This window comes from Neopsephotus bourkii, unplaced genomic scaffold (genome assembly GCF_033783945.1).
Source record: "Neopsephotus bourkii isolate Nb327-2 ecotype Australia unplaced genomic scaffold, CSIRO-AGI_Nbou_v1 NB_1067, whole genome shotgun sequence".
NCBI classification, from domain to species: domain Eukaryota; kingdom Metazoa; phylum Chordata; class Aves; order Psittaciformes; family Psittacidae; genus Neopsephotus; species Neopsephotus bourkii.
This window is the reverse complement of record NW_026901555.1, coordinates 1,250,297-1,271,111: the sequence shown is the minus strand read 5'-3', so window position 1 is coordinate 1,271,111 and position 20,815 is coordinate 1,250,297. Positions and strand designations below refer to the sequence as shown.

At 41.9% G+C, this 20,815-nt stretch overlaps 1 protein-coding gene across 6 annotated transcripts in view; it reads right to left on the bottom strand.

The window, feature by feature from the left end:
* Positions 1-20,815, bottom strand: part of AMMECR1 (AMMECR nuclear protein 1) — a 100,446-nt gene that overhangs the window by 39,656 nt on the left and 39,975 nt on the right. For all 6 annotated transcript variants that reach the window (XR_009726731.1, XR_009726732.1, XR_009726730.1 and 3 more), the window contains one exon: positions 1,056-1,166. Coding sequence is in view for 3 of the 6 variants with exons in the window: in XM_061361897.1 (XP_061217881.1) it covers positions 1,056-1,166 (111 nt within the window). In the remaining 3 variants the exon portion in view is untranslated. The remainder of the gene's footprint in view (positions 1-1,055; positions 1,167-20,815) is intronic.

Here is a 20,815-nt window from a genome sequence, read left to right as displayed (position 1 = left end):
AACACAATAATAGGTCTTTCAGAATTCTACAGGACTCCAGGAGATGAGCAGTTGATTCCTTCAAGCTGAGCAGAGAAGCATGAAACGAACTTCAGCTTGCAACAAACTAGGGAGACATGTAAGAAAGAACATGCCCCATTTTAATATTACTTAACACTGGGACTGACAAGGCATTGTAACAACACAGAGGAAGATCCTGCAATGGAGGAAAGCCCTAAATCTAAAGAGATCCGGAGGCACCAAGTATTTTAAGTGATAACAATTTTAGAGGTCTACACATGCCAGAACGTAGTTTCTATTCTAAAGCACTATAAACAGTCTACTGTAACTCAGTGGAACAAAATTCCAGTGATTTTTTAGAAAATATACTTAAGAAAACTCTTAGAAAAAATAAGTAGAAAGCTTGCTACTAGCTCTAGTGATAAACTTATTAGTTTTCACTCTATGCAAAGGAAATGGAACAATATTAAGGTGAATGAATTTAGGTGTAGATCAAAAAATGAAGGATTATGCTGCCAGGGAGTGAAGGATTATCATCACTTACCTCCCTCATCCAGAAGCTTCCCACTCAGGGGCTGGGATGTATCTGAAGAGTAACATGTAATGGAAATTTGTAGCATTAAATTAACTGCAGCTGATTGGAAGCACCTGATGGAGAAGAGGTGAGAATACCTGCTGTTTTAGAAGTGTGAATAGGATAATCCCCAAACCTGACTTTCTGGTCTTCTGCCCTGACATTAACTATTAAGGTTACAATCTGTCTGAACACTGGAAAAAATACTCTAATAGTCAGTTACAGTAAGCTACTGGAGAGGTTTCCAGACCAATCACAAGAAAAAAAGGCCCAAGTTATGGTTTTTAACTGAAACCATAGCCTCATGACACCACTAGTCAAATAACCAGGCAATACACTTAGCATCCAAAGGAGATAGAGGTTTTCCTTGATCAGTACAGGCACACAGCCACAAAACCCAAAAGAAACCAAAGCACACCTAGCATCTCCTCAGTAGACTATTTAAATAGCTAAGGCAAGGCTACAGAAAACAATGTCTTACCTAGTAAGTGTGTACTCCCTGAGTCCTGAATGCAGGTTCATGGCAGAAAAAGTACCTATGCATCCACGCAATCGTTTATCTCGACCAATCTTCCACGTTACAAACAGTGGGCTGTTTAGGGAAGAGAAAGAGAGACATGATCACAGAAGCAATACTGACAGTTGGGGTGAGATTTCGGCAACAGTGCTCTTCCATTTTGGGCAATGGGGGGCAGATCACTCAAATAACTGTATGTGAGCAGGGCCATAGTACGTAGAAATGTCCTTTGCAATTCTTTTGACTGTTGTAGAAATGTTGCTTATGTGATACAATAGAAAATAAGATGACTGGAATAGTTAACGGACAGAATCCAAGTGCTTGGTAACAGACACAACATGCTCAGTGTCCTTCACTGTTACCCATCAGGCTTCTCCTGAGAATGGGAAGCCTCACCTTATACATCTGTACATAAGGAACCCCTTACAGAAGGCAAAAATGCCCCTGTCACACAAGCCATCCCTCCGCCTCAGCACAAACACTTTGGTCCTCAACACTGCTAGCAACAACTACCAGAAATCCTTGGAAGGTAAGAAAGTTTAGGAACACCCTCCAAATTTAAAGAACTGCCCGAGGAAAGGATATTTCCTCCAAAGTCGGTATTTAAGAATCTCAAAAATTGCCAGCAGTGGAGCAAAATCTCTAGAAGTCAAATGTGTCTCAATCATATGAGTGTGACAGTACAAAGAAACACTTCTACCAAACCGCTTTGTGCCCATCTACACCGAGTTAACAAGAAAGACACAACTCCTTGGGACCGGAGTTTTTCTTCCAGTTCTAAAGCATCGCATCAATACCCAAACAACAGCAACACACACAAACTTGAATCTCTCAGGGGACTGCACATTCCCAGTCCTCTCAACTCTAATCCTGAGATGAACAGGCATGCGCAGAGAAGAAAAGCACAGCAGAAGTACTCTTTTTCCATGCAGGAGACAGTCAAAGCCTGTTATACAAACAAGATGCACTTCCCTACGGTTAGGCTTTAAAAAACAAATGATAGTAACTTTTTAAAAGGCGCTTCTGTTAAACAAACCCAACCTGACAGAGTATTCTTGATCACAAACAGGTTCATCACAGGCAACCCCATCCCGCCCTCCACAACTGCAGAGCACCTCCCCCTTAAATCCTCAAGTAAACCCGGTGTTAGTTTTTGTGGACAGTCATAGGCCATTCAGGCACAAACCTGTATCATTCCCAGTATGGAGAGTACAGCCACCCTGCACTGAAGGAACAAGGTGCATCCGACATTAGAGCACTTGTGACCACCACAGCACACTTAAGGATGCACAACTGATTTCTCTCCAAAAGCTATGTGCTGAGGCAGGCACTGCTCTTCAGCATTATACACTTTGTACAGACCATCATATGGGATTCACCTTGTTTTCCTTTATAACTGTTTCCTACACAGTGTCCCAGTCCATAGCCATTGCTGTGAAGATAAAGAAGTCCACCGTGAGGTAAGGCTAGCATCTAAGCAGGGGTTACAAAGCAAACATAATTACATGTGCCTTTAAGGAGGGAGCAGATCCAGAAGCACAGGTACAGCCAAAAACTCACAGGGCAAGTTGGCTGCATCAAAAAATAAAACCACAATCTTCTGTTACTACCATGTGCTGCAAATACCAAGCATATTTACAACAATGCAGTGCAAGATCAACAATGCTACACTGCAAGACAGCCTTTTGGTAACTGTTTTGTCTCATTCCTCATCTCAAGGATCGGTAAAAACAGAACCTGCAAGGTGAATCTGCAGTTTTTTGTGAAGCAGAAACTCCCTTTCTAGCTACGCTGAGAGTCTTAAGAAACACTAAGGGCTAGGAGCTTTATTGTATGAGCAGATCAGTCACTACATCACTGCATGAATTGCTGCACAGCGTAAGAGTTGGATGTAACTGTACTGCGGGTGTATGTATGGATATGTGTGTGGTTTTGGACTCCCAAAGAATAGTCCATGTTCCTTTCCTGCTTCCGTCCTGTGCTCTTTGTCTGCCATGGCACAAGATACTCATCATGTGATGGCAGAGAAGGATATGCCCCCGGGGCTGCACAGCACCAAAGCAGCATCAAGCCCTCTCCTAACTTTCAAACCCTGCTGTTATCGCCTGCTGGTAGAGCAACTTCCTCCTTACTTAAGCCGCACAAGTTCCCTTCTTTCAATGGTGATGAATAGAAGAGGAAGCTGAAGTCATATCTTTCTTTTGGATGTGGATTTCCTTTTATTTCTTTCCCCCATTCCCTCCCCCCTTTTTTATGTTCTTTGACAAAAGCTGAAGAGCATAAAGCCAGAAGGGACTATTACCTAACAGTTAGTAGAATGCAGGTTATTACACCACTCTCCATTCAATCAACAAGTGGCATTTCGTAAGTGTTTTCAAGAAAGGTTCCCCTAAATGGCATCAACAAAACTGTTAGATTGCAATGGCACTGACAACACTCCCTCCCCTTGCACAGAAACAGGCCTAAATAAGATTCAAATTGGACTTTAGGATTATTCTCCTGACCTTTATCTTTGGATTATGAGATTTATTAGCTGTAATATACTTAGTGGAGGGCTGTAATTCAGGGAAACATATGCATTTACTTTCTTGCCAGAACAGAATTCCTTCTAGGATGCATCCTTACTGCTACTTTAAAAGGACAATAGAAGAAAACACCAAGAGACCATCACTGACTGTCAAACAGATTACTGGAACGTTTGCATGTGCTTTGAAGGTCCTTGTCAGTGAGTATGAACAGAAAAAGTAAAGGTTATATACATACTTTCTGTACTAGTGGTAGAAGTAGTATAAATGTACTGTTGGGAGTAAATTTAAACCTTTGTTCACCGGGTAGATGAACACCGCTGGTAGCCATACACGCTAAAAATACATCCCAAAATCTGACTAAAGATGGTTTTCCAGCCTTTCAGCTTCTCTATTCCCATGCACTTGCCTCCCTATTCCCCAGGAGCCACTAAAGGTATCAGCATGTCTACAAAGAAGATATATGCCTATTGAACAGAATTATTTCTCTTAATTACCATCGCAGATGTCCTCCAAGTGTAACATGGACCAAGGGTTCAGAGCAGTCAGTGACCCAGGAGGATTCTAACTCTCAAGATTCAAGAAATAAGCCTGAAAGGGACCTCCAGAGTTCCAGCTGTCGTAAGGAATAATTACACCATATAATGTTCCATGTTCTCCATCATAAAACTTACTAGAACTAAAGGAGACAAAGCCCTCAAAATGAAAAATGAGGTGGCCTCAAAACCTCACTGAGGTTCAGAACCTCTGGAAAGACTGTGATTTCCTGCAGAAATGTTTTCCCAGTCAGCTTGTACCTACCCTGTTCTTGTGCCAACATTGTCCTTTAGTTTAAATAGTTCTTGTCCCTTCCTGGTTATTATTCACCACAGTATTTATAGAAGGAATTCATATGCCTCTTCAGACCTCACTTTGCTGAGCTAAATGGGTTGTGTTCATTCAGTTTCCTCTTAATGGGGGTCTTTCCATTCTTACCATCACGGCTCTTCTCTACACCTCTTCCCAGTTTAATTCTGCCTTCTTGAAGAACATGAGTGTCCAGAACTGTACACAGAATTAGAAGAGGGTCTCATACCTCAGTTAGTGCTTCCATCTCTGAACCAGAAACACTGACTGCTACACTTTAGGGTTAATTCTCACAGTCTAATATAAAGTGCAAGTCTGCCTTTCAAACCTTTACAGAGCATTTCTAGCCTTACACTAAAGACAATAGAAAACCTGCTCCCAGAACCTAGACAAGGTATGCAGAGAAAAGAATTTGTTTCTTCCCAGGGACATTCTTTTGCTTTTTATTGGTATCCTTGGTTTCAGTTGCTTGCCTATTTGATCCAAGCCTGTAATGCTTTTCTTGTGTTTTAAAGCCAACAACCCACAAATAAACTTGCCATCTAACGTAACTGCAAATCTGAGATGTGAGGCTAAGTGTCAAACTCCACAGATATTGATGTCAAGAGCAGCTAAGTAAATATGTACATTCTCAACTTGACAAAAATCCTTATTTTCATCTGCTGTTTTTCTTAGCACAAAAAAGGAGGGGCTCTGGGCAACACAGTTAGATCTAAAATGAAAATTTGCACCTCCAGGCACTTGAAAGAAAACCAAAGAGAACAACAGAAGAGAAAACCTTCAGTAAAAAGCAGATGTGATAAGAGAAGTCCCTTTTATCCAATGACAGACAGCAAGGATGTGTACTGCACAGTGGAGATCCTAGTCCTCTTTCTGCCTAAAGAAGCCTGAACCCACACACACCACAAAGTGGGAGAGCATACTGGGGTGGAGTGTGCCCACCTTTGTGACTCTGGCTCCCTCTGGATCTAGTTATGAAAGCTGGGCTGGTTTTGTTGCTGTTTGTTTTAAAAACAACAATCACCAAACCAGATGCTGCACTTCCCTGGGAGGGCTCCAACACCCAGCCTTGAGTAGCTCTTAGTCAATGTCAGGGTGAAGCATCCTATTAAAAGCAAAACAGCTCCAAGCTTAGGACTGAGCCCTCCTGAACCAAGAGATTCAGAAACTTACTTGTCTGATGGGATATTCAGCTTCTCATCACAGTGCCAAACACCTCTGCCATACCCTGCTGACTGCTAACAACAGGAGAGCTGCACAGCAACACAAATACTCAGTACCTGAAAGCTGGTGGAATACATTTCAAATTGTACAGCAGCAAAAGGGACTAAACCCAGACCCTTATAAGCACCTGTAAATATCTCATTCTTCTTTCATAATGGTCTGTGTTTTGTGATTTCTTTGTCTGCAAGACAAACACTGAAAAAAGATTTCCATCTATCACTATTTACAGGTGACCTGAGGACTATAAACCTTCCATTCAGCCATTGTCTAATTTACTATTCATTGAAAGGCTTGACCAGCTCTAATCTAAATAGCAGGCAACTGTTTCAGCTATTTGCAACAGAGGTTGTCAGGCACCACTCAATGAAACCCAGCTGATCCTATATGTTGTATATGTTGTTTTTCCCTACTTTCAGTTGCAAAACTGAGTTAAAGAGACAGCTGCACCGCAGTAAGCCTTCAAACTACTATTGCTTCCTTATATACAACTGCTGTCATCAACAGGGGCATACATACATAGTCTGTCTCCCTTACAGGCTCCTGAAACGCATGCATGTACCCAACAGCCTGAACAGTGACCTTAAAGGGTAGCCAGAAAATGTGTGGCTGAAGCAGAGGAGCACGGGTCACCCGATCAGAGTGCTGCCCCATGTGTCACTTCAGCTACTATTACACTATTTTCATTAATGAAGAAACTAGGCCAGCCCTGTGCTTCACTTGAGCATTAATCTGTTACACCTTCTGGGGAACCGAAGCCCTTTCCACAAAGGTCACAAGGAATAAACCTATATAAACACGGAAAGAAAGTATCCAACTATTCTCTTGTACACCACAGTTACCAGTGTCCTAAGTGTATTTCTTATTAATGCCTTACCAAATACTGACCTGCTTGCTATATGCTACTGCAAATATTTAGACTGAAAGCAAAAGTGTGCAAGCTATTTTAGTAATGGCTCAGCTATCACAGTGAGAGTCAGCATGCCCCTAACTTATTACACTGACGTCATGTAGAAAGCACTGTTAAAAATACTCTTTTAATATAAAGCAGCACTGGATACAAGCTGCCTTCCATTTACCAGTATATTTAATAAAAATAGGAAAGGGTTCTTGAAGTTGTGGGGGAGAAGGCAAGAAGTGTGCATACATTGGTCTTTCTTGAGTGCCATCAGCAGCAGTATGCAAAGTTTCTTTATTGTGGGTAGGGAGGAAAAGAAAGGGGAGGAAGGTGGGTATAGGGAAAAGGAAGGGTGACAGATCAAGAATACTTCTGCACTTTTATGAAAGGTGAGAACTTCTTCAGTTTCACTTGGAAAACTTCCAAGTAATAACAAACCTTGTAGGACTTTGAAGTTAAACCTGATGAACAGAGAGGCAAAATAATATTTAAACAGGCATTTTAATTGTAGTTATTTAACCTGCCATCTTTTATAACCAAAGAAGGGAAGAAAGTCTCTGCAGTCCTAATGTTACCTGATACCCATGGCTGTCAGATCAGACACTTTGAAAAGTCAGCACACTCATCCCTTTGTGAGACCAGAGGCTTCCAGCCCAGCTCTGAGGATTTCCAACCACAGCACGCCCTGAAAGCACTCGAAACAAGCAGAACTGCAATGGCAGGGTTTTCCTTTCTGTTCCACCCACGGGAACAAGCCTTTGTTCCCACTTTCGAGAAATTTTAACAGTTATATTTCTTAACATATAGCTTACTCTGTTTTACTGGGTTGGGATCGTGCTAACCCCTCATGTAATACTGGTGCAAACTACAAGTACCTGGAGAAAGAGAGATGAGTTTCTCATTAGAACCATGCACTGTGATCCCTCGCACCAGCTATGCCAGCCTTAGAATCACAGCAAGCAGCCTCCCTGCTAACTGAGGCGCTCTAAACTTTGTTGTAGGCCAGGCTGTGGCATTCCCAGATGTGACAGTTCAGTGACCTAATTCACATTACTCGGTATCAGAGAATACAGCTTAGTAATGAAGGAGGCAGGAACACTTACACTGATGGCTTTACCAAAGGGCATCTGTACATATTGCACCAAGGCACAGCAGGGGGGCAAATATGTTTAAAGTACCCAGTTGGTGATGAAAAGGGAACCTTGATGGGTGATATTATGGAGCTGGTCAACAACAACAACAAAACCTGGTGAGTGCCTCCCTGCAACAGCCATACAAGCACACAGCGTGGTAAGAGGTCATTCTACCTTGGCAGATATAGTCCAGAAAAAGCCTGGTAAGACACAAGAAAGTCAAGCCAAGAGTTCATGAACCTCCAAGGAAGAATGAGGAGGAATGGCAATGCTTCTGCCCCTCACCCCCATTTATAAAGGCAGAACTGGACAATTAATAAGACAAGATTTTCTGGAAGACAAAAGAAGCGAGAAAAGGAAGAACAGGAAAGGAAACTTCCTCAAAGGAAACAGACACAAGTGCAAAACAGACCAACAATCACTGTAACAGATCCACCTGGAGAAACTGCAAATAAACCAGGTTATTGAAAAGACAGACAGAAAAACAGCAAAACACAAGAGGCACAAGGAATATAATAAATTTCCAATATGACATATAAATATTAATGACCATAAAGGAAAACCAACTATCATTTATGAGGAGAAGAGAAATAACAAGGAAATTGTTGGCCAGCTTCTTAACTCAGAGACTATAGGGAACAAATGGTAACAGACCGTGTAAGAAACCCAAACTGTCAAATGTTCAATTTAAGAAATCCTAATCGTATGAAACAGGGATGCTGGGACTGACGGACTGCCCGAGAGGACATACAGCTGCCACCATCAGCATCCTCCAAGGCCTCCAAACACAGGCCACTGTCAGGCATACCGTAAATACATTTGATTCCACCCTTTAACAAGAGACAAGACCAAAGGGCCTCCTGATGTTTACTGCAGACCCCGATTCTGATTTTGTCTGATGCAATGTAGGAGAACAAAGGGATAATTCACACATGAAACTATCTGTTAAACTGTGGGGAGAGACAATTGTCCTTACAAACCTCCGGGATTGGGAAAAAACATCTGAGAGAACACACATTCATCTGGCACTTCCACGGGTTTCCTTCTATGCAGCCGTATACCAGCAGTGAGTAGAGAAAGTGAGCTATGTAACATTAACCATATTCTAAAGATCAGAAGAACAAAGATTCGTGTATTGCTTCAGTGAGGTTCAAGGTGCTAGTCAACATTTCCATGAGTGCATAAGCATTTTCTGAATCAAGAATAGCAGCCAGTTTATTCAGCAGCTTATCCAAAGTTCAAAGTGGGCTCTGAAGGGAAAATTAAGAGAAGCCCATAGATGATATGTTTTTCCTATTCTGAAAGCCAATACAAAGAGCCTTTAGGGGTTAGGTGCAAACAAAAAGCTGGGTTTTCCACTACAGTGCCACTTAACACATATTTTGACATGCACTACAAAAGCTCTACTTGCCTGGCTACATTTACACAATCCAAAAAAGAATTAGCTACTGAGTAAAGTGTTTGAAATCCATTATCCTGCTTGTGTCCAATTACACACATGCACAAAACCTCCCCGACTTACCAGGATAATGACTTCATCTAGCAAAACTCATAAAGATTGAGCACATCAAAACAACCCACAGGAAATTTAGTCTGTGATAACATCCTTCTTCCTTGTGGGAAATAAGCTGAGATCCTTATAACCAGCCTTTATTGCATTACTCCTTCAACACATTTAATCGATGAGGAACGTTCATTATTGCCAATACATGGAGATGCAAAACAATCCCCACAATCTGGCTTCAGAAGCTGCAGCTCTGTAATTTTTTCATTTAAAATGCTATATAATTACTGAAAAAGTTGTTGCATACTTGTGAGGGCACAACGTTGCCTTTCATTCTCAGGACTAAATGATCAAATCAGGAACTCTTCTACCTACTCCATTTCAGAAACACTTCAGAGATTTCCTTCTTTACCCATGTAACACACTTCCTGTATTTGATGGGTTTCCAGGAATCATGACGTGCCCTAGAGATGAGCCTCACAATCAGAACCTGAGCTGCTAGGTGTGAATTCATTAGCAAATTGTGCTTATCTAAGCAGCTAATCTTAGGGAAGGTCAGAAAGCAGCTGCTATTTTAAGAAAATCTAGTTTAAACAAAGGCATAATCGGGGTTAAAAATAAGAGGGCTGCTTACAGGCAGGTCATCTGCTGAAGTGAACCCTCGACACCTTCATTAACATTGCATTCAAGCTATTAAAACCCATTGGGAAAATGGACATGAAACCACAAAACCAGCCAGACGGTGTGGCTGCCCACTCAGCTGCAGGACCAGCGCTGCTGCTCTTGTATGCTGTGTTAGATGAGCCAAGGCAATACCGGCAGGATTCCAGAAAAGAGAAGGTAAAAGAAACAACTTATAAGGGGGGGAACGGACACAATGACTTTTAAGGATGCCCAAACTGGACACTCAGACACTACTCTGTATTTACAAAGCCCTTCTTTTGCACCTTCTCCGAGTGTCACAAGACGATCCATCAAGTTCATGAAACAAACGGAGTTTCTATGACATATGTTTGTGAGTTTGCTGTTCACTTTGCTGAAATAAATATTTACATGGAACAAACTCCAGAACCACTCAAGCAATCACACACGTTACTTATGGAGGCTTATTCAGCTATGCTAAAAAAAGAGCTGAACATTCACAGTGCCTCAGAGAATCAAAGCTGACAGTAAAAGTTGCATTCCACACAAGCAGAGCATCACAGCTCAGGACAAAGCAGGTGTTACCCACCTCTGTACTCCAGACAGGTTTTAATGTCGCCAGCCCACAAGCGCATCTGAAAGGGAACATAAGGACTTTGCAGCGTGACATAACTGCACATTCAGGAAAGCTCCTTCAAAATTAGAGCATCCTACACAGAGATACAGGTGGCAACGGCAGAGCACTTGGTCTGCAGCACCACAGGGCACCTGCAAATTCCTTCAGATGGCACCTTCCTCACAGGCCATCTAATTACTCTCTTCATGGCTCAGGGTTAAGGACGTATCTGTAAATCCATTAGGTTTAGGGTGAGACAATTGAATTTTCCTCTGCAATGGAATGTTTCTTCCCCAAATTCCCATTATGACAACTTCAAATAGGTATAAATTGAGTTTGTATGAGGAACTGACTTGTCATGGTCAGACACACAGCTGAGTATGCACACACTAACCTAAAGGACATACCGGTTCATCAGCTCATACCGCTTCCAATTACAGTGCTTCAACAACATTCCAAGTGCAGTCATTGTCCACCACAAATTCCAAGTTCATCAAGCTCGTTTATATTTCAGCGAGCAGATATCAAGTTTATACATCTGGAAAGCTGCTAAATCATTAACTTCAATTAAGTCATCTAGAATTGAGTTCCCTTCAGAACATCAGTCCCTCGGGCTGTACTTCAGCCACTAAAGCCATTTGTATTTCCAAGACATTAAGTGAGGACCCAACACAGATCCTGTGCAGTTAGGCCAGGAAAGGTATAGATATGGCTTTATTTTTTATTGAAGTTTCAGGGGTTTAAATTGAAAAATAAATAAAAATCAAACCTTAGAAGTATTTCCAGCCCATACAGCTGCAGAGACAGCTTTCCAAGTATGACCCAAGCATTAGCCAATGTGGTATCACAAGGTTGTTCCAGCACCTTGGCTGTGGATCTTAGCAACAGCAGTGTTAACACAGCCTTAATGTTTACTATTTCTTGTCAGAATCGTGCCTGCAACAGGGAAACTATTAGTCATTTCAAATTTAAGCTACTCTTTGCAATGATGAAGAACAGTGGCACGAAGCCGTCACCCCCACAACAGCAGGAGAGGAGAGCACGATTTGAGAGTAGACATGAGGAAGACAAAAGCAAGAAGTAAATCAGAAAATTCATAGCTCCTCCAGAAGACTGCAGAAGTGAAGGAGCATTGGGGAAAGGAGAGATTTCTCACATCTTCCTCTGAATGCTATGTAGAGCAAGTCTGTTAGTCTTAAATAGTAAAAGCTATTTTAAAAGGACGTAAATCCTAACAAAAGGATGTAAAAAGGAACTACCAGAACGGGACAAGGATTTACATCCTCTTCAAAGGACAGCATGTGTGACGCCAAGGCTCCCTACCAGGTATCACTGCAGTACTTTCTGTGATCATGCACACCATGCTCCCCTGCTCTTACATATTTAAGTCTGACTAGTCATTTTAGCCTTCTATCTTGTAAACTTCTGCTAATCCTAAGTCTTGACCATAAAGGAGAACATACCAACACATTCCTCAAAACCAAATATCTCTATTTCAACACCAAAAAATCACTAAAGACAATAAATAACCAGCTTTGCTTCTTTTCAAAAGGCTTATTTTTCACACTTATTTTTTCCATTAATGGTGTCTCCCAGCCTCTCAGCACAGGTCTGGTGGAAGCAATAAGCCTGAAGACAGACATCCCTCAGCTCCTTCTAGGCAAGCACACTTATCTGAGCAGCACAGGATCATACCTGTGAGAGCAGATAGGATGGCTCTGCACTCAGCCTAGCTCATTCTGGCTTTTATTAAGCCCTAGATCATGAACTGTTGAACTGCACTGTTGTGTAACAGAGCCACAAGCATGTAACACCCCTCTGATCAGCATGACCAGCCTCACGCCGTTTGAGATGTGACAAGGTATTACAGAATAGGAGTAAGTGACCAAAAAAAAAATAAATCATGATTTATTCAACAAACAGTACAGAAATACATCAGTAACAGGCACTGCTGGGAGTGCTCAAGGTGAAGGTGATGAAAAGCAGGTGCAAGTTTGGACTCATCAGCTCCCATCTCTCGCTATCCAACCCATAGGCATCCAGCATCAGAATGGCAGGGATGGTAAAGCCACAGAAACCCATCTCTATGCAGCTCCTTACAGGAACAGTAGGGCACTTGTGTTTCCTCAATGCTAAATACCTTTGGTATACACAAATGTAAAAGACAATTGGTATTATAAAGAAGTTGCGCTCCTGCCTCCACCACACTCTGAACTCACTACACAAGCCCATCCTCCTGCCCACCGTGCTCATTTCTGCATTTCATGTATTTTTATCCTGTTTCCCTTCCTCCTCCCCTTCAATCTCCATTTCTGTCCTCTCTCCATCTTTTCCATACTTAAATCTATCTCCTGTTGTAACCAGCTTTCGGAAAAGGGAAGAAGAAATAAAGTAATACTCAAGTTACTGCATTCCATGTGCCCATTAGAAGTCAGTGAGGGTTGAGGCCTTTCTCCCTAAATAAGTCACTATTTGCTTTCATAAAATCGGGAACCCTCCTTTGGATTAAAACCTTTGGAGCATTCAGCACATTCCCAAAAACTTGGCAAAAAGTTACGAGAAAGTAGGTTTTGAATTCTGGAATGCAAACATGGAGACTTGACTCCTTTTATCATAATAATGCTTAATCCTTCAAGACAGTACACGTGCTTCTTCAACCAGCCAGAGCAAGGACTGGGCCTTCAGATAAACTTTTGCTCTCATGTCAAGAGCAACCAAGTTTCAACGTATTCTAGGTTATCAAAACAACATAGCTTGTGACATTTAACACAATCGTATAATTATATATATATATACATTTACACAACATAAGACTGTTCATATTTATGCTCTGACCTACTTAAGCAAATTGTTCTTCCCCAATTGCACAATTATGAACCGGAGCAGAAAAATCAGACTTTATGAAGTTAATAAATCAATTCAGTGTCATTACAAATTATTAATGTTATTACTTTAGAGCCTGCAGTCACCTGACTATGACTTCATATGGGGCATATGGAAAGCTTTCTAATAATTTTGTTTCCCAATACTTATTATCATTTATACTGCTTTTAATCAACTCAAACTAATATCAGATTATGCACTGAAACTATTGGTTTGTTAACAAAACACTAGCCACAAAAGCTATTAAAGCAAAGCTGGTTATTTTCTCCTTGGCTCTTCCTAACTTTCTCATACCCCTGAACACACTCAATGATTTCATGTTCCCTTTTATAGCAGCAGACAAAAAAAAAAACCCAGGAAAATACTTCATTTGATCCAATACATAGTTTGCATCAAGTAACTCTGGCTGCATTTTAAGTGTTTGCAACTGGAGAGGTCCCAAGCCAAAGCCACCTTCCCACCCAATTTTCAAAGAAAGCGAGCAACTTCAATACCACATGCTGTTCCCATACCTAAAAATGAGCCCAAAGCCCATGTTCCCCATGTTCAAGTGTAGCCAGGTTACAAACATGTTACATTACCAAGTGTTCAAATTAACCATCATTCAAAAGGACTGACGTTACTTATCCTCCCCCAGCAACACTATGCAGTCTCCTCTCAAGGAGAAGCAGGTAGTGCTGAATTAGAGATATTAATGCCAACAAAAAACATCTTAAAGGATGCAAAACCCTAAAAAACATGTAACTGGAGCCTTTGCAAGTCAAAGTTGAAACAAATTCAGTACCACCAAAGATCTGGTGTGCAGTTTATCATCATTCTACTTAAAACTGGAACTGAGACAAAATATTTCCAGTGAAAGCATTTTTCCTTTTTTGCAGTTAATGCTTTGAAAGGATTCAGCAGAACCCTTTCCTAAAATTCCATGAAGTAAAATATGGCCAAAACTAAATGTTTTAAGAACACCACATCCAAAATGTTTTAGAAAGCTGCATAAGGTCCACAGAACTTCTACCCCATAAATGGATAGCGAAGACAATGCTAAAGAGATTGGGTAAGAATAGCCGCAGCTCCAAGATTCTTTCTTTCTTTCCTTAGAAGTCACTACCAAAATGCAGCAAACTTAGTTTTGAGGTGCTAGTATAATGTTTCTCTTCCTATCACGGGGTGATTGAGGCATAAAGTTGATAAAGGAAAAGCGTTGCCTAAGCACTAGACATCTGAAGTTGACCATCACATCACTATCTCCACTCTAAGAGCAGGCAATTCCATGCTCCCAAGTAGTTGTTGTGTATTAACTACAAACCAAGGGCCAGGGAATATTGTTTTGCATAGATTTCAGACAGCAACTTAACACACAACTCCTACCTTTAGAGTCCACACATGCTACCTTAAAAGAAGGTCTGTTCTCACTGCCAGCCAAGATACTGCATTTTCCTTCTGAGTACTTGACAGTTTTACCCAAGCTGCCAGTGACCATTAGCAATGGGGATATGGAGCTTTCATAAACCAGGTTTTTTCTTCTACTGAAATACTACCTGAAGCAGATAGTGAGGACATCATGAAAACCAGGAGCTGTAGTTATTCAAAGGTCACACAAAATTTTATTAGAGCTGTAACTGGGATTCTCCTGCTCCAGACGACTCATAGCTTCTGTTGTAATGAATTCAGATGTGACACACATTGATCTTTCAAAGTATTAGATGAATGAGTAGAAGCAGGCAGAAATATATGCAGTTTGTTCTGGAAAATGACTTGGTTAATTAAATTCACACACTTTATGACTGTATGTCCATGTGTAGTGTCTTGTGTGTATAAAGGCATCCTCTTGGACCTTTAAAGTGCTTTGTGTTGGTTGCCAAATGCAGGATGCCTGCTGAGCCATAAGCACCTAGGGGCACAACATAAACAGCTGAACAAAACGTTTATGCCAATAACTGAGGATTTGCCAAGCCTGTGAGAAATGAACACAGAGGAGGCTTCTGCTGAAGTGGAACTTACTTCAAAGGGGTGTATGAGAAGTATTTAAAGAAACCTAAGAAAATACTGGAACTACACAGGAAATTTTTTTATAGCAGGAATATGTTACAAAACTTACATGCCAAGGTGTCAGCTGACAGGAGAGACTGCAATGCAGCCAAACCTTCACAACTATTCCTCAAAGAATCATTGATCCCCTTCCACATTGAACTACATACCTGAAAGATGGGCTTGCAGGAAAGCAGCTTGCAGGAGACTTGAAACAGTGGGAACTATAATGGGACACAGCAGAGTGTACCTGAATAGTTCGTAAATGCCTAACTTTGGAAATACAGTAAGTGTTTGATTATTTTGGTCCTGGTTTCAAGCGGCTCATGATAATGTTGCAAGACAAGCTAAAATAACAAGCCTCAGCAGAATGCGAATTTGCCCTCTAATTCAGGCTTCACTAACTCTACAGCTGGAATAAATTAATCTTTTGGATCACAAGAATCCCTATTAAATCAATGCACTGCAGATTGCACTATTTGTATAGAACTTAGCCATGTAATTTAACCAGTGAGACAAGGGTTCAAAGGCAGACTAAATACGGTGCTGGAATTAGAGCCAAATGGAATTGGTATTTTTGTCCCAGAAAAGGCATACTAAAGACAGTGCTTTTAGGACTGACAAAAATGATTCCAAAGCAGGGAGTTCTCACTGGTAATGTCATGTCTGCTATGTCTGACCGGCTGTTTTCAAGACAGACCTCTGTCAGTAGCATAGGTATAAAACACAGATATCATGACCTCAGATGAAGTAGATCATCTCTTAGTGTCTTTCCACTGCTTAAATCACAAGTGACTGCAGAGACAGTTGAGTAACATCGAAGTTGAGAGCTGTTGCTTAAATAAAAACAGCCTCACCCAACCTTCCCCATCCCCACATAGGCAGCCTCCTTCTTGTTCTGGAACAAACATGTGATTGGAGAGCTGATCTGGTTAAAAACATCTCTCCTTTTTGCCAGTTTAACTTAGACCCAGCTTGTTTCTCTGTTCTCTTTCACCGTGCAGGAACATCAGCTCAGTAAGAGAGGAAGAGGCAAAAGGGGCAGTGAAAAAGGGCAAGGATGACGACTGCTTACATCTGCACCCCTCGAGAAGAACTGCAGCACAGCTTGAGCAACAAGGAACAGCAGTGAGATAAGAAAAACAATTACTTTTATTAGACCAGTCTATATAGCTATAAAAAGCAGAGGAGCTTTCAGAGGCTTTAGCAGCTGAGGCAAAGCACAAACCAGAACAGAATTGTCATCATGTAAACATAACTGTGCTAACCTTGAACAAGGAAAGCACTCAGCATTTAGGGAGCAGTGTGTGCATGACAAGCCAGATGACCAGTCACTGGTCCCTTTGAAGGGGGGATAAACTGCAGATAGTGACAGAATGATGCAGTAATACAGAGCCAGTGTATCTATGTGAGGCCCCAATTTTTAGCATGCAGCAGACATGCCTCAGTTACTCTCAGACAGCAAAACAACAAAGCATTTTCTGAGCAAGTATATTGGTTACCACATGCTGTTACTAACCATACAATTAGGCAACCATTAAACACAAAGATACTAGCTCTAGTCTAGAAAATCACTGGTGGATACAGCATCATCTTTACAAACTTCCCCTGGGCTTATATGCTTCCAGTGTTATCTGCCATTGGCCAGCCCTGGGAGACAGCTCACAGGGCTAAGTGGATCCCCATTTGGGACATCAGTTCTTGCCCTGTCTCTTACCAAACACAGGTTCACACGGATACAGAGATGCTGTTTACAGTAAAGTAATTCTGCTTCCAAAAAATGCACTTTTTATATTTGAAAACTGACAAGCTTAGGGTTATGCTTTCATTACAAGGGAACCAACCTAACTCAAACCACCCCACACAGCCACGTCTGAACCTCACTACAGTTTTATGAACTATAACTAGCAATGTCTCTGAAAAGGGCGCTTTCATGTTGCCTACTTGTTTTCTGTTCCATGCTTCATCATGTCTTTTGCCATCTCAAACATTCATATAGTCGTAAGTTGGGTCAGAGCTAATCTCTTAGAAACAGCCCACCCTCCAGCTGATATTACTGTGTCCTGTTGAACTAGGGATCCTCCTGGTAGCAGACAGACTCAAAGACTACGAAGAAGCAGTCAGGGGTATCAGAGGACTTTACTAGGCACACAGCCAGGGGTATTTGTGGCATCTGACAACCAGCTGGCACATGGCCCATCAGATGCAAAGGTAGCAATCTCACATGGCATCTACACTGACTACTTGGCGATTCAGCAAAGAAAAGATGGGATCCATGGTAGTAACAGTAGTGTATAGAAACACAGGATGGATGCTCTGGAGTGTAAACTCAGGTCACTGGGGAGAAGACTTGACATTCAGGATTCTCTTGGTGTTACTTTCTCCAATGTTGCCAGTTCCACATGCAAGAGGGAGGCTGAGATCGGAAGTCAGTGATGCAGAGGGAAAGGATTTAGGCACGATGGGAACAGGAAGAACTTGTTAGGCATGCACATTAATCATGCCAGAGTCAAGCAGACGGCATGCTAATAAGTTTTGGAACCTGCATACACTTTACACAACTGCTAACACTTCCATAACACATGGGAAGCCCAAATACTTGGCCTCACCTGACACCTCAAAGGAACAGGCATCTCCAAGGCTTGGTGGAAGGATGACAAATTAATACAGTACAAAACTACCAGCTTACTCAGCAATTCCAACAGGAATGGCAAACAACAGTCAGGTGGGGAACGGCCCTGCATGTGAAGGACATATAAATGGCATAAAGTATTACAGAAGAGAAACACAATGAACTTCTTACGGTAGAAGTTCACCCTGCATGACTCAATAGGGAAGCTGAGGAGGGCACCAGAGAGAGGTCGGTCAGCTTTTAAAGGCAGAAAGCTTGCCTAATGAGAAGAGCTTGTAAAACACACGGCTGATCAAAAGTAAACAGTAAATCAATAACTACAAATGCTCTGGTAGCACCTTGCAAAGTTACTGAACTATATCAAAAGCAGGAAACCAACCAGAAAAACCTGTGGGATCTCTTGCAGACCAAGGTGAAGAAGGGATACAGGGCTGACAGCACCAATGCAGAGGAGTTCACTGAATGTCTTGTTCCCAGTCCTGCCTGGTTAAGCAACTGGGGAGACTTTCAGACCTACCTTCACAATAGGTCAGAGGGACTGGGTCAACTTGAAGTAAGTACAGAGGCTTTAGGCTGGACAGGGAAGTTAGATGTAGTTCACCCAGAGCAGGCACTTCCAGGACAGTTTCAAAACCCAAAGAGAACTGCTGGGCCGCAGGTCACCAGTGTAAGTCCAGTGCACACAAAGACCCTAAGAGGGCTGGCACAACCAAAAAGCAAATGTGATTTCCACCCCTGCAAAGTAACCCTGGATCAGATCACCGCACACAGACAACAGTCTGCTGGAAAGAGTACCCACAGCTTCTGCAAAAGGAAATCCTACCAAGGGCACAACTCTCCTCCCAGGTGGTGCCAGCTTACATACCCCTCTGAATGTGGGGACTAAGCTGCTGGATCCACCGAACACCTGGGTCAAACACCAGATGATCTTATGGAAGAGATCAATCGGGATTATTTTGGAAAAAACTTGTAAATGGAATCTTCAGGCACCCAAAAGGGGCTCAAGACTTTGCGTGACAACCTGCACATTCTCTGCTACATCCTGCAGGCGTCTGCTAAACCTCACCATCTGAATACCACGATGCAAAGGCTGTTGCACACTGCAATGTTTACAGCTATGTGCTTAAAAGCACCGTGACACATCCAGATGAACTCAACAGGAGAAAAAAAATTCCCATGACCTTGTTTAGCCTTATATTCCAGCCTGTAAGCTTTGCTCTGATGACTGGGGAGTTGGATGTAGGTCAAATAGGCAATCGTGCTAACAGCAGGTACGCAGAAGGAAGTTTGTCATATGTGATTGCTTTTTCTTCCATAGCTTCCACAGTACTCACCGGCACCAACCTACCTGTTGATGGTGCCAGAGGCTGGAAAAGTCACGCAGGTGAGGCCACACACACAAATCAGACAACTGGGTTGCAACTCAAGTATTCCTCTTCACTGTTACCTTTAGCACCGCTGGAGACAACAGCAGGCTAATGGTCTCAGCCAGGAGAGCAGGCACTTTCTCAGAGCACAAAACAAATCCAGGTTAAAGCAACTTAAGCTGCAGTTCTTGGCAGCCTAAAATTAATAATGCCTGCCCAGCCCGCATGGAAGAGCCGGTCCCTTAAGCCAGCTCTGGCATTAACGTGCTAAAAGACTCAGCAAAAAAAAGTCTTACAACTCAGCAAAAAAAATAACCTGACAAAAAGCAGTGGAGTATCTGCTGCTGACTTATCCAGCAGAAACAGCACAGCAAGCATCCACTGATCAATGCCAGCAGTGCACGCGAGGGTGTGGGGCATGGAAATCAGGACTGGGTTTTTGCCATGGACATGTAGTCTCATCAAAAAGTTGCATTTAACTCACATTAGTTCCCCAAACCAGCAGGCTGCAGTCACACCATTAATTACACCTGCAATAGGTTTGGTATGTGAGTGATTGTGAAACTACCATGTCATTCAAGTGGTTCGCAGGATACAAATACACTGCATAAAGGAGGCAGCTATTAGACGCTGACAGTACTAAAGGCAAACAAACCCTGGAAGACCTAGCAGTAACCTCAAGCAAAGAGACTGCAGTGTTTCCACAACAAAGCTTAAACATTTCTTTCTAAAATTAAATATCCTCTCAAACACTACATGAGACACAAACAGTCCCTCATAACAACGTACAGAACACCTTCAGTAAGATCCCTTCAGATGGCAACACTGAATTTCAAAACCCATCAGCCTGGAAACACTGGAAAATAACCACTGTGCCTTTTCATTCTAATGCATTAAAACCTGTGTGTTCACGTTTTGGTTTGGTTTTCTTCACCAGACACCATTTGATGAAAGCAAAGAGCTAATGACATCTTCAAACTCACTTTGAAAACTACACAACATTTCTGAAGCTGACAGGAAATTACAACTACATTGTGCACCAGCAGGATAATATATATATATATATATATATATATATATATGCTTCAAAAAGCAGTACCAGGAGTTCTCTAAGAATACTGCATGCTACAACTCTGTCACAAAAATATATAGCATAAAATTGCTGGGTTTGTTAAAGATAGTTATTTGGTTAACTACCAAAAAGCCCCCAACTACTCAGTATCCATGAGCAGATCCCACACAACCATAATTCAACCATTATTCTGGGACTTAACTGCAATAAAACAGCTGTGGAGCACATCCCTGACCTCGAGGGCAATATTATTTTGTTGATATTAAGTCCATACATTGGTTAGTCAATGAAGTTTCTAAAGGCCACGCCACTGAAGATGTATCTTTGCTCCAGAAGACTAAAGATTCAACCATCCCACTG